This window comes from Macrosteles quadrilineatus, unplaced genomic scaffold (genome assembly GCF_028750875.1).
Source record: "Macrosteles quadrilineatus isolate MER2022 unplaced genomic scaffold, UCM_ALF_1.0 Scaffold_1__1_contigs__length_201487025, whole genome shotgun sequence".
NCBI lineage: Eukaryota > Metazoa > Arthropoda > Insecta > Hemiptera > Cicadellidae > Macrosteles > Macrosteles quadrilineatus.
The window spans coordinates 84,363,772-84,377,912 of record NW_026542594.1 but is presented as its reverse complement, the minus strand read 5'-3'; the positions used below and the strand labels follow the sequence as shown (position 1 = coordinate 84,377,912).

Here is a 14,141-nt window from a genome sequence, read left to right as displayed (position 1 = left end):
GATTTTTTGAGACTACCGCGGCGGGAGTTTTGTCTAGCGCATGCGCAAAGGGGCATTTCGAATGCCCAAGCTATTTAAAGTTTAAAAGTAATACGTAATACAGTTTTAAATTAAATTTAACATGTTTCTTCTGTTTGATGATGTAGTCTATGTTGTTTTGTATTATCTTCGTAATTATGTTTATCACCAGAAAAAAATCATTTTTGTTTACCATGCAAAAATAATGTTTACGGTGAAAATTTAATGTTATCATAAACATTTTTATATTGCCGACGTAAACATTTTTTTTTATTGTTTCATCAACTTTTTTCGATTTGCAACAACCAAAACTTGACAATCAATGTAAACTTGAACTTTCAATAGAAGGCTTAGCAAAAAATTACATTAGTTTTAAAATAGTCATATGTTTTTATTTAAAAAGTAAATAGTCATTGTAGTGTAGAGAAAAATAACGTTCAAAAGCTGAAAGTGGATAATTTATCCACAACCATATTTAAAATGCTTCGAACAAAAGGTCTAAATTAAATTAAAAAAAATAGTTATTCACTTTTTAAAGTAGCCCTACACTAACAAATTAATAAACATTCAATTGCTTCTTAAACACTTTACTTAAAACCTGCAAATTTACATGGCATACTTAACAGGTAAGATGAGTTTCTTATGTAAAACGAATTAATGAACTCTCAAAACTCCCGCCGCGGACGCGAACTTTTGGTGTGACATGGCTCGAGGAAAAACATCCGCGCGCGGTACTCCCGCGGCGGGAGTGGCGGATGTCGGTGTGACATGGCCTTTAAAGGTCCATGAAAAGTGTCAAACGTAGTACCACAGAAAACGTACTACACACGTCCATCGTCCATTGCTGCAGCTAATTGCGTCGCAGCGTCATCTGATTCGTCATGTTCGGACGCAGAGGAGGGCCCTAGTCGTCTCTCTCTCTCTCATTCAAGCATCGATTCGGTGTTTGACATTAAAGTTCACTGTTTGTTTTGTGGCAAAGATGCCACAATTTTTTGAACTGTGCCAGTACAAAACTCCCCCAAAAATATAGAAAGGTTGTGCATGAAGTGCATACCCTACCAATATTTAACTCCGTCAAGAAACCTGCTATAGAACGTAAAGATGAATGGGGTCAGTTTATTTTATCCCGAATAGACGGTGTTGGAGATTTAGTAGCCGCCCAGGCAAAGTATTGCCGTGATTGTTATTCAACATTTTTTAGAAACCCGTCAGAAAAAGGTGTAGGTAGACCGGAAGACGTCACTACAAGAGATACATTTTTAAAATTATGTTGTTACATTGAAAATAACGACGAATCCCAGTTTAGCGTCACTGAGCTATTAGAAAAAATTGATGAATTTTTACCAGGAAAGGAAATTCACAGTTCATAATACTTAGTTAGGAAGCTGCCCGAGCATTTTGGGAAGAAAATTACATTTTCGACTTAGGTGGGAAGGGGGAATGTAACAATTGTAACGTTGAGTGATACTTCTCACAAACTATTACGGGGGTCATGGAACGCTGATAGAATTACGGATTTGGAGACCAAGCGCAAGAAAATAGTTGAAGAGGCTGCCCAGATTATTATGGAAGACATTAGAAAATTAGTATATGACTCATCTGTTCATCCATCGACAGATTGTTTATCAAGAGAAGAGGCATCTAAACTCAACTTGTTCTGCCATGTGTAACCGCTGTTTTGGAGGCTGTGCTAATGGACCTCCCACATCTCTGCAGGGTGATGAAGATGTAGATGCGGGATTTTAGTTACAAGAAAGATTGTATGTAGGTAAAGAATATGCTTTATTTGGACGGGTTGAAATTTGCCCCAAAAAACTGATCCGTACTTTTCTGAAATGTGCAGGAAAAATTATTAACTTATCTTAGCTATTTTTTTATTTGTTGATATGTGAGTATTAGTTGTATATAAGATTAAAAAAATTAAGGTAAAGAAAGTCCAATATTACATATCTTACAAATGATGCAAGAGTTTTATTTATTTTTTTATAATTTTTTTTACAAAAAATAATATATATCAAATAAAACGCCTTAAAGTGCTATGAATTATTGTTGCGGCAATTCTTTAGCATGACCACTTTCATTCTGAATGATTTAAGACTAAAACCACTAAAATCGGTGACACTGGTGTCACTCAATAAAGATTTTTGTATTTTTATGTCACTTAGACCCTTTCTAGCCCTTTACTGGGTGAAGCAAGCGGAGGAAATGAGGGGAATTTTCAGAAAATACTTACCTAATGACATACTAACACCACACCAAAAATCAGCTAGTTATTAATTTGTTCTATTTTTTTACCTAAAGTGCCTGGGCTATTAGATAGAAGGAAATGTGACAAAATCACACAATGTTGGGTTTTTGGACGTTTGTAATTTTATTTATTTCCTAATTAGGTAGGCCATGTATTCTAAGGAAAAGTACCGGTATCAAGGATCGTCGTCGAAAAGGTTGTTATGAATAATTGGGTAGGCATACGTACCCAAGAGATGTACTATGGGCCTATTGGCTGTATGGTCCAGTGATTGCATCACATAGCGGTGAGTAGAAACAGAAAGCATTGGAAGCATTGAGTAGAAGGTGAACATTGGAAAAGCGAGTTTAGCATCATCCGTAAACCTCTGTTACGATCACCCACTGCAGTTATGATTTTTTACTTTAATTACACATTACACAACCACGATTGAAGACCCGTCAGTGAGTGGAAACCTTGTTTGTAAGCTATTGGCGACGATGATTTAATAAATGTAAGTTTCCCAGCCCTATACAACACTGATTCAAGGTCTTCTTCCCAGTTATCAAAACTCAAGAACAATTTTATACACAAAGAATCCATGGTTCCTGACCTGGATTATGCCTAGTTATTGAGCGGAGCGAGCGAAGCTCTTATACGCCGACTTTTATGCATTTCGTAATACGCAAACTCCTCCTAGACGGCTGAATCAATCGTTTTCAAATTTTGGATGGTGATAAAGACCATATCGGTGAGTGCCAACATCTATATGGCGATAAAAATAACTCACAGGAATCTGCCCCACTGGGTCTCAAAGTTTCAATGTAATCCTTATGGAAGCAGTATTTGACACATAAACAAAGACATATGATCAGCTGTTGACTTTTGAATGCAGTAGATAAAGAAATAGCTGATAGCATTATTCCACAGATATTAGAACAGAAACGGTATGAATCATAAATATAATCAAATGACGACACTAGCTTGAGGTCCGCGACGTAGGAAGTGATGAAGGAAGTAGTCAAGGCGAGCTGTCCGGAGTGTGGGATCTGCTTATGACCATTATATTAAGGTATTTGCAATCCTATGATGCTATGGGAAGGGAGGAAAACAGGTCCGTGACGTAGGAAGTGGTGAAGGAAGTAGTAAAGACGAGCAGTCCGGAGTGTGGGAACTGTTTATGACGATTAGATTAAGGTATCTGCAATCATAAAATGCTATGGGAAGGGAGGATAACGGGTCCGTGGCGTAAAAAGTGACAAAGAAAGTAGTAAAGGCGAGCAGTCCGGAGTTTGGGAACTGTTTATGACGATTAGATTAAGGTATCTGCAATCATAAAATGCTATGGGAAGGGAGGTAAACAGGTCCGTGACGTAGGAAGTGGTGAAGGAAGTAGTAAATGCGAGCAGTCCGGAGTGTGGGAACTGTGTATGACCATTAGATTAAGGTATTTGCAATCCTATGATGCTATGGAAAGGGAGGGAAACATGTCCGCGACGTAGGAAGTGGTGAAGGAAGTAGTAAAGGTAAGCAGTCTGGAGTGTGGGAACTGTTTATGACGATTAGAATAAGGTATCTGCAATCATAAAATGCTATGGGAAGGGAGGAAAACGGGTCCGTGACGTAGGAAGTGATTAAGGAAATAGTCAAGGCTAGCTGTCCGGAGTGTGGGAACTGTTTACGACAATTAGATTAAGGTATCTGCAATCATAAAATGCTGTGGGAAGGGAGGAAAACAGGTCCACGACGTAGGAAGTGGTGAAGGAAGTAGTCAAGGCAAGCTGTCCGGAGTGTGGGAACGGATTAATGTCTGCAATGCTAAAACACTATGGGAAGAGACTGTAGACTGTAGGTTAAAATAATTACGAAGCACGAATCGATACATATTTCGATACATGCAATCGTTTATAATAGTAATTTACAACTGAGTTGACAACAGCTGATTTTTACTCCATAGAGGATAAAAACTATTTTTACTTCCTAAAGAGTAAAAATGCTACTTTAGACGCGCAACGCATGCATTAAAAACGACTGGTATTACTGCAGTATGACCAAAACAATATAATACTCGTATAAACCCTTGATGACTCCGCTCAATTTTGTGGATGCCTCTGCGAACGCCACCTAGTTTAATTTCATTTACGGTTGCACAAGACGGTTTTCTGCTGTCTCCGTAACCGTGTAGTGTGAAATCTCTATTGCTCTTACTTACACTACTAAATAAATCCTAATACCATCACCGCAGCAAACCTGCAGACTAACTGAATTTCCATTTATCTGACTGGATATCTACTAAAATATTCCCTAAAAGTTGTCAAATTTATTTCCTATTTAATTAACATTAGTTTTAGTGAGTACTTAGGTTTGCTGCTACAGGGAAGATATTGAGACGTGTTTTTTTTATTGCAATGTTGATAGCTTATTAATAAATAACATTTCCAAATTTGGTTTAAATATATCCATAAACAAGCAAACTACAACAGTTTATTTATTCTCCATAAGAACAACGTGGGAATTTTAAACTTACAATTTTCTTAATTATCTCCGTAACCGTTGGGACGAAGCGTCAACGACGCTTCATTCAATATACAAAATTATTTATTTTTTTAAGCTCTAAAAAATGGTTTGGAGAGAAATTATGAAGATTTGTGTAATTAGGGTCAAAAATGGGAAAAATCTATTTTTACCCCATAAAACCCCCCATAAACCCCCGTTCCCATAGTCCGATTATGCTGGTTCGCGAACTCGTTTGAATAAATATAGGTTTACACGTTTGTACCATATTTCATCAAATCGGATTATTTTTGCTCAAGTTATCACGCTAACGGACACATATATATATATATAGAGAATATAAATTTATCAATCAAATACAAAACCCTAGTTCATAAAAATAAATTTTTTTAACAAAAAAAATCCTAAATTTACAAAAACAAAATTTCAAAAGTATGGACGCACAAAAAATCAAATATCTTTTCTTTTCAAAAATTAAAGATATACAAATTGTTTTACTTCGATTTCCCTACATAAATATATCAAAACATTTGAAAATACTATAAAACATTTTGAGTTATGTTCAAAAGTGTAAAACTCTGCACTTTTTCTGAATTTTACATACTTATATACTTTTTAGGCCTACTTTTAGAAATAGATCAAAAACATGAAAACAACACATATTTTCTGTTAGGGAAGTAAACAAGAAACAAAAAAATATATGATTTTACATGCAATAGGTAAAAAATAAATATATTATTTCACTTGGAAAAAAGAAATTTGTTTTTACTTACGGAAAATCACAAAAAGACTTTGAACTTTAAATGTAAGTAAAAAAATAAATATTTAGATTATACACATTTCAAGATATACATAGGGGCGGTTCACGAGCTCGGGACTTCATAGTCCGCGACCAGACGTTGGTCCCGGACTATATAAGCGACGACCAAAAAATGGGTTCACAAGTCAGAGCCTAATGATGTGAGAGCCGGGCCATCATTGTAGGTCGAGACCAAATCCGTAGCGGAGCCTAATGACAGGGATTCGCAGGGAATTTCTGTTGAGACGTTGGTAACAACCAGTCCAACAGTCTGGAAACACATGTGAAGCCACTGCTGTTGACCATAGGATGATCGTGAAAAAGGGCTGAACCAAAACGTCCAAAACGATTATTTTTCTCGTATTTCATTGTCCCAATGCTCGCCTATGATAATCTATCTAAGTTTATTGATTTATAAACACAACAATCCACGTTTGTATGAAATCAGGAAATGGAAGTCTTTAGTGAAATATATTTTTCTGTGTGCATTATTATAATTCGATTAAGATGCATGACATAAAGTAACCGGGTAGGCCTATTTATAACCGGATGAATGCCTATTTTGCATAAATGCCCGATAATTAGGGATGGTGATTTTTGGATAGGATAATTTTAACTAAACTTATTTAAATGGTACAATTATTGAAAATAAAATGTATTTAGAGGTACTGATTATTAGATATAAAAATCGTATGTGTGTGTGCTGGATTTAATCGTGGCTGTAAACAAAGAATATTCTTTCCGTTATTCTTTCACTCTATAATAATCTAACTGTAAAATGTTGAAAATAATATTCTGCAATTAGCTCGTAATATTATTTATGTTAACAGCTATGGTTTTTAATTTACATTTTGTGTTGTTACGATTTTTAAAATCAGTTTCATTACAATGCGTTTATATTTACTAGGTAGGAAGGATTTACTAGTACTATATTATATTTACTAATGGGAAAACATAGTTTTTTTTTTCTTTGGGCATAGTTTCGAACTGAAAATTTGATTTGTTCTGGTTTCATTACCAAACAAATAGCTACCATCCAAACTTTACTAACATCCAATAAATCACCAGTTTCTCGATGGAAAGTGCCATCAGCCAAAAATATTAGTGCAACTAACATTTTTTTTTTCAATTTAGAATACTGTAATGGATTCTGTTGTCGGGAAATCCGTGCCTTGGAGTGGAGTAAACGCCTCAAATGACTCATTGACGGTATCTTTGGAACATTTTAATCTATTTTTAAATTCATCAAGTCATAAAAGGGTTTTAGTCATGATAACGAGCTGGTCTTATGCGAGGAAGTGGAGTGATTGTACATAATTGTTAACATAATACAGTATAGATATTTCATAGTCATATTCAATACACACGGCGACCAGTGAGTACAACACAAGACAGTGATATCACCGCGAACCGTACTCAACGACTGACGGTTTGCTTGATGTTCCCCACGGCAAAAAACTATTTCTGATAATTATGTTGGAACTGTGGCTGATAAGTTATATTTATATTCTACCCATAATTTTGTCGTTAAAATTGTAATAACATGGAGTTTATCAGTAAAATATCTTTGTTATGATACTACTTTGTTACGTGCATAATTTATCTGTCGTTTTAAGTTGTTTGATGATTTTTTCATGTTTTATGAGCCTTTTTACCATTTTTACATATTTTTTAAATATGGTGTTGTGGGTAATGAAACTGTTCGGAATTTAATGAGGAACCATATTTAAACATTAGTTTTTAACAAATAATAAAAATAAAGGAGCTAATTAGATAAAACCGGCATCATGTCACGTTAAACCTGCCTCCTACCAGGTCTGAGTTGGAGACCAAACACCATTGTTCTTTTGGGCCCGAACCATCTCATTTGGGCTCGGACTTGACTCGTGAACCCACCGGGACTAATGATCAGAGCCGGGACTATCTGTGATTGGACTCGTGAACCCAACTTTTACAACCGGGTTTTATCCCTGCACTAATTGTGTGCCGCCTATGAGTTTGGTCCGCGGCTTATATAGTCTCGAGCTTGTGAACCCGATTTTTTAAGTCGCAGCCCAAATACCAGTTATTTCCGGATTCTGGGCTCGGACTACAATAGTCCCGAGCTCGTGACCCCATAATGTTTGAAAGGTTATGCTTATTTAGAAAATATATAGTTTATTGTGTATAAAAAAATATTTTTACTTTTTGAAGCAACAAAATATAAAAAAGAGCACATTTTTGGATGGAATGCGAGCAGTCCGGATTGTAGGAACTGTTTATGACGATTAAATCAAGGTATATGCAATCATAAAATGCTATGGGAAGGGAGGAAAACGGGTCCGCGACGTAAGAAGTGATGAAGGAAGTAGTCAAGGCGAGCTGTCCGGAGTGTGGGAACTGTTTATGACGATTAGATTACCGTAAGGTATCTGCAATTATAAAATGCTGTGGGAAGGGAGGAAAACAGGTCCATGATGTTGGAAGTGATGAAGGAAGTAGTCAAGGCAAGCTGTCCGGAGTGTGGGAACTGTTTATGACAATTAGATCAAGGTATCTGCAATCCTAATATGCTATGGGAAGGGAGGTAAACAGGTCCGTGACGTAGGAAGTGGTGAAGGAAGTAGTAAATGCGAGCAGTCCGGAGTGTGGGAACTGTTTATGACGATTAGATTATGGGATCTGCAATCCTAAAATGCTATGGGAAGGGAGAGAAAAGGTCCGAGACGTATGAAGTGGTGAAGGAAGTAGTCAAGGTGAACTGTCCAGAGAGTGGGATCTGTTTATGACGATTAGATTAAGGTATCTACAATCTTAAAATTCTATGGGAAGAGAGGGAAACATGTCCGTGACGTAAGAAGAGGTGAAGGAAGTAGTAAGGTGAGCAGTGTGGAGTGTGGGAACTGGAAACCGTTTGTAGCGGTTAGATTAATGTATCTGCAATGCTGAAATGCTATGAGAAGGGATGGAAGCATCCCCACGACATAGAAAATGGTGAAAGAAGTAGTAAAGGCTAGCAGTGCGGAGTGTGGGGAATGTTTGTGGCAATTATATTAATGTATCTAAAATACTAAATTGCTATGGAAAGTGATGAAAACAGGCCACGATGTAGGAAATGGCTTAGAAAGTAGTAAAGTATGAGCATAGTGTGAAAACCGTCTATGGCAGTTAGATTGATGTATCTTTAATCCAAAAATGCTATGAGAAGGGAAGGAAACAAGTCTATGACGTAGGAAATGGTGAAGGAAGTAGTAAGGCTTGCACTGCAGAGTGTGGGAACTGTCTTTGGCAATTACATTAATGTATCTGCAATCCTAAAATGCTATGGGAAGAGAGGGAAATAGGTCCACGACGTAGGGGGTGGTGAAGGAAGTGGTAAAGGTGAGCGTGTTGAGTGTGGGAATGAATTAATGTCTGCAATGCTAAAACACTATGGGAAGAGACTGTAGACTGTAGGTTAAAATAATTACGAAGCACGAATCGATACATATTTCGATACATGCAATCGTTTATAATAGTAATTTACAACTGAGTTGACAACAGCTGATTTTTACTCCATAGAGGATAAAAACTATTTTTACTTCCTAAAGAGTAAAAATGCTACTTTAGACGCGCAACGCATGCATTAAAAACGACTGGTATTACTGCAGTATGACCAAAACAATATAATACTCGCATAAACCCTTGATGACTCCGCTCAATTTTGTGGATGCCTCTGCGAACGCCACCTAGTTTAATTTCATTTACGGTTACACAAGACGGTTTTCTGCTGTCTCCGTAACCGTGTAGTGTGAAATCTCTAATGCTCTTACTTACACTACTAAATAAATCCTAATACCATCACCGCAGCAAACCTGCAGACTAACTGAATTTCCATTTATCTGACTGGATATCTACTAAAATATTCCCTAACAGTTGTCAAATTTATTTCCTATTTAATTAACATTAGTTTTAGTGAGTACTTAGGTTTGCTGCTACAGGGAAGATATTGAGACGTGTTTTTTTTTTATTGCAATGTTGATAGCTTATTATTAAATAAATAACATTTCCAAATTTGGTTTAAATATATTCATAAACAAGCAAACTACAACAGTTTATTTATTCTCCATAAGAACAACGTGGGAATTTTAAACTTACAATTTTCTTAATTATCTCCGTAACCGTTGGGAGCTTCAATAAACAAAATTATTTATTTTTTTAAGCTCTACAAAATGGTTTGGAGAGAAACTATGAAGATTTGTGTTATTAGGGTCAAAAATGGGAAAAATCTATTTTTACCCCATAAAACCCCCCTAAACCCCCGTTCCCATAGTCCGATTATGCTGGTTCGCGAACTCGTTTGAATAAATATAGGTTTACACGTTTGTACCAAATTTCATCAAAATCGGATTATTTTTGCTCAAGTTATCATGCTAACGGACACATATATATATATATATAATTTTTTTTTTTTTTTTTTATAGTTCTGTTCACTTTTTAGGGCTACTTTTTTAATTAATAAGCAAAATAATAAAAACCAGAGTACCCTGAAATTCATTTTTTACTTAACCCTAGAACGGCCACAAAGAGTGTTTCTGTAGGGCCAGGCAGTTTTGGCCTTCCGTGCAGCGTTTTACTCTCACAGTTGTAAAACCCTTATTTATTTACCAAAACATATAATATTTTATACCATTAGATTTGGGACATTCTAGAGAATATAAATTTATCAATCAAATACAAAAACCTAGTTCATAAAAATAAATTTTTTTAACAAAAAAAATCCTAAATTTGCAAAAACAAAATTTCAAAAGTATGGACGCACAAAAAATCAAATATCTTTTCTTTTCAAAAATTAAAGATATACAAATTGTTTTACTTCGATTTCCCTACATAAATATATCAAAACATTTGAAACTACTATAAAACATTTTGAGTTATGTTCAAAAGTGTAAAACTCTGCACTTTTTCTGAATTTTACATACTTATATACTTTTTAGGCCTACTTTTAGAAATAGATCAAAAACATGAAAACAACACATATTTTCTGTTAGGGAAACAAGAAACAAAAAAATATATGATTTTACATGCAATAGGTAAAAAATAAATATATTATTTCACTTGGAAAAAAGAAATTTGTTTTTACTTACGGAAAATCACAAAAAGACTTTGAACTTTAAATGTAAGTAAAAAAATAAATCTTTAGATTATACAAATTTCAAGATATACATAATGTTTTAAATGTTATGCTTATTTAGAAAATATATAGTTTATTGGGTATAAAAAATATTTTTACTTTTTGAAGCAACAAAATATAAAAAAAAGAGCACATTTTTGGATCCAGCACTAAGTTTTGCTCTAAATTGTCTACAAATTACTCTTCCTTTCTTGATTATAATGGATAATTGTTGCTGTTTACCATAACAAATAAGATCTATTTAGCAAAATAATAAAATTTGTATACTAGGTAACCATAGAATCAAAAATAAATGTTTAGTTTATAAACCAACAGCTGCACGCACCCAAATAATGAAAACATCTGACCGCGGCGCAACAGGTTTTTGGACATTGCATCAGTTTGACCAAAAAGAAAAACAAAAATATCACAGAAGGAAACTTTTGAATATTCCAGATTTTTTATATTTAAATTATATTCAAGCATCCAAATTCAAAATTAGCTATAGATCTAGAAACAACGCATTCAATTTAATTAATAAACTATCAAACATTAACCCACATACAATTGACAAATATAACAAATCTGGAATATACAAAATTAAATGTCTATATTGTCCCAAATTCTACATTGGTCAGACTGGAAGAGCATTTTCATGCAGATTCAAAGAATACATCCAAAGCGGTAAAATCAAACAATCAAACATCTCAACGATCAATGTATGCAGAACATATATTAGAAAATAATCATAATTATGGCAAATTAGAAGAGTGTGTCAAAATTATAAATTTTGAGAAAAAGGGAGAAAAAATTGATATAAAAGAAGAATTACAAATATACCTACATTCAAAAGAACACGGAGACCAAATTCTCAATATAATGCAAAAACAAAAACAAAATCCAATTCATGACAAAATCAGACAAATCAGTGAAGAATCTTACACATCTACATGTTAAAAAATACACCTAACCATTTAATCAAAATTTTACTATGAATTCAAAACATATGTTATTAACTATTTATTTATTTTAATTGTTTACATACTTTCATAACACTCATACTGTGACGTATCAGTTTAAGTAAAAAATGAATTTCAGGGTACTCTGGTTTTTATTATTTTGCTTATATATATATAAATATATATTTATGAATTTGAACGGATGGTGTTTTTGGCCTCTGGGAACCTTAAAACTAAAAAGTAAATCGGTCCCGAGTCTAGGTCTTACCGTGAGACCTGAGGTAATAGCTTATTCCCTATAAGGAAAATTTGCTAAAACTTAAGAAACGAACATTTAGATTTAACTAGAGGTCCTCCAGTGGTCGAAAACTCGTCCAAAAGTATGTAATGTACAGACTTCTCCATTTTAACCCCACGCTGTAAATAAAACATATAATTGGAATATCTTCAATTTTTTTTCTGTTTATTTTTCTTTGTTATTTTGGCACTATCATGGCAACCCATAAGGCCCGTATTCATTTTTTGAAATTTGAAATAAATTTTTTGGTTCTTATTTTTGAGCCTATTTAACTTTATAAAGGGAATCTGCACATCTACAGGAAAATATCTTTCTAACAGTATGCATAGATTTTCCCTATGATGCACACAAACTGAGAAAAAAGGTTTTAAAGAAACATGCTTGCCTATTTATTATTAATCTTAAGAAACAAACATTTAAATTTAATACTGATAGGCCTACCACACGACGAGAACAGTCCCGGCAAAGATTGTAGACTGAAGTGTCAGAGTAAATTAGTACCATCATATTAGTCATTATAGTAATCCAGGGGACCTCAACACTAGAGATGAAATTACCGAGTACTGGCTTGTTGCCATCCTGTAGCACCACAAGTGGTGAGCCGATTGTGATGTCCCAATGTATGATGTGCCCTGTCATGTCCGAGGAGACCAACTCTACAGAGGCAGAGTCATCAGGCTTGCTTCTTACCTTTGGACTCCACACCACCTAACAAAAGTACAAAGGACTTCAGTGTACCAATGACACGTTTGGCCACCAACATCAGCATCTGCAAGATGGAAGGTGAGTCCTCCATTATGGTTACTGTTAAGATGTTAAACAAAGCATAGCGGTAAGTGAAAAGGGGTTCATGTCAAAAAAGTTAGAAAGGTTGCTAGATAACTGTATTTTTGGTGTGGTAACAATTATTTGTAGGTTTGATCTTCATAAAAACTAAGACAACCCCTTACTGGCTTTAATACAGTAGAACTCCAATTATCCGAACTCATACTATCCTAATCGCTGATTGTAGTATTGCTTACAGAAATAATTTTAAAATGTAAAACCACAGTAATAAGAATTGTTATTAAAGAAGGCAGAAGCCGTAATCGCCAGGGCTACAGAAAGGGCTGGCTCACTCCTTTGATGTTAGCGGCCGCCGCCTGATCCTACTTCAATCCCCCGCCCCTCCAGAGCAGTGACGTAGCGCAGATACATCGGCGCGTGGCGCGACGGTAGCCTAGTACAGCAGTCCATATGTCGCCCGGCATCTAGGCGGATATTAATAATTGTGTTTATAATAATGTAATTTTATAGTGTGATTTTTAAAGCGGGTTTCGTTAACCCTCCAACTTGCAATGGGCGAACTCTGTAGTGGCAAGGCGTTTTTGGCGATTTTGCAGTCATATTTTCAAAAATTCATATAAACAAACCAACAGACCAAAGCTATTGAACCGTATACTTGAAGTGTTCGTAATGAAATGAAGAATTTGAAAATAAATATTTAGAATATTATATAAAATATTGGCAGTAAGTAAAAAAATTGCTGCATGAACCAAAAATGTTTCATGTAAACTTCAATATATAGAAATTGTTTGGAATTTATTTCCCTAGATAGAAATGTAAAATGATTCCAATTACCATTTATTTTTACAAAGTTATGGCCCATAAACAATAAAATGACAAGTTTCAGCATTTTACACTACAAATTTCAAACAAAAACCAAATAAAGGTATTATCAAGAGATAATGTAAAAGTACACATTTTTGTAAAGGCAATATTATTGGAGATCAAATGAAGTAAGAGTTGTTTATGTAAAATGGTCATTTCAATAAATATTTATGACTTTTGATAAATGTTTATATTTGTCTAGAAAACCATTTTGTTATTCACAAATGTATATTAATTTTCAAACATATAAACCCCACATACCAACTATATAAAATTAACTTATTCCTCTACATGAATATATTATAGTTATAAAGGCAAATATACATAAATAAATATTTTATAGTTTTTTTTTCTCTATAAAATGCTGCTGTGCCATTTTTATTTGGCGATCAAATCGTTTGTTCATTATGACAAAATGTTTCAAAAACGGGCTAAATGTAATGTCCCAGACCTCAAATTTAGTAAGTATATCCACATAAAACAGTTTACAAACTAAATATGTACAAATTTACAACTAATAAATATGATTCAAAGTGATAAAA

The 14,141-nt window shown here is 34.4% G+C and overlaps 1 protein-coding gene across 4 annotated transcripts in view; it reads right to left on the bottom strand.

Moving 5' to 3' along the window:
- The window catches only part of LOC128983700 (WD repeat-containing protein 11-like), a 221,408-nt gene that overhangs the window by 147,219 nt on the left and 60,048 nt on the right, over positions 1–14,141 (bottom strand). For all 4 annotated transcript variants that reach the window (XR_008489894.1, XR_008489893.1, XM_054403102.1 and 1 more), the window contains exon 4: positions 12,507–12,657. Coding sequence is in view for 2 of the 4 variants with exons in the window: in XM_054403102.1 (XP_054259077.1) it covers positions 12,507–12,657 (151 nt within the window). In the remaining 2 variants the exon portion in view is untranslated. The remainder of the gene's footprint in view (positions 1–12,506; positions 12,658–14,141) is intronic.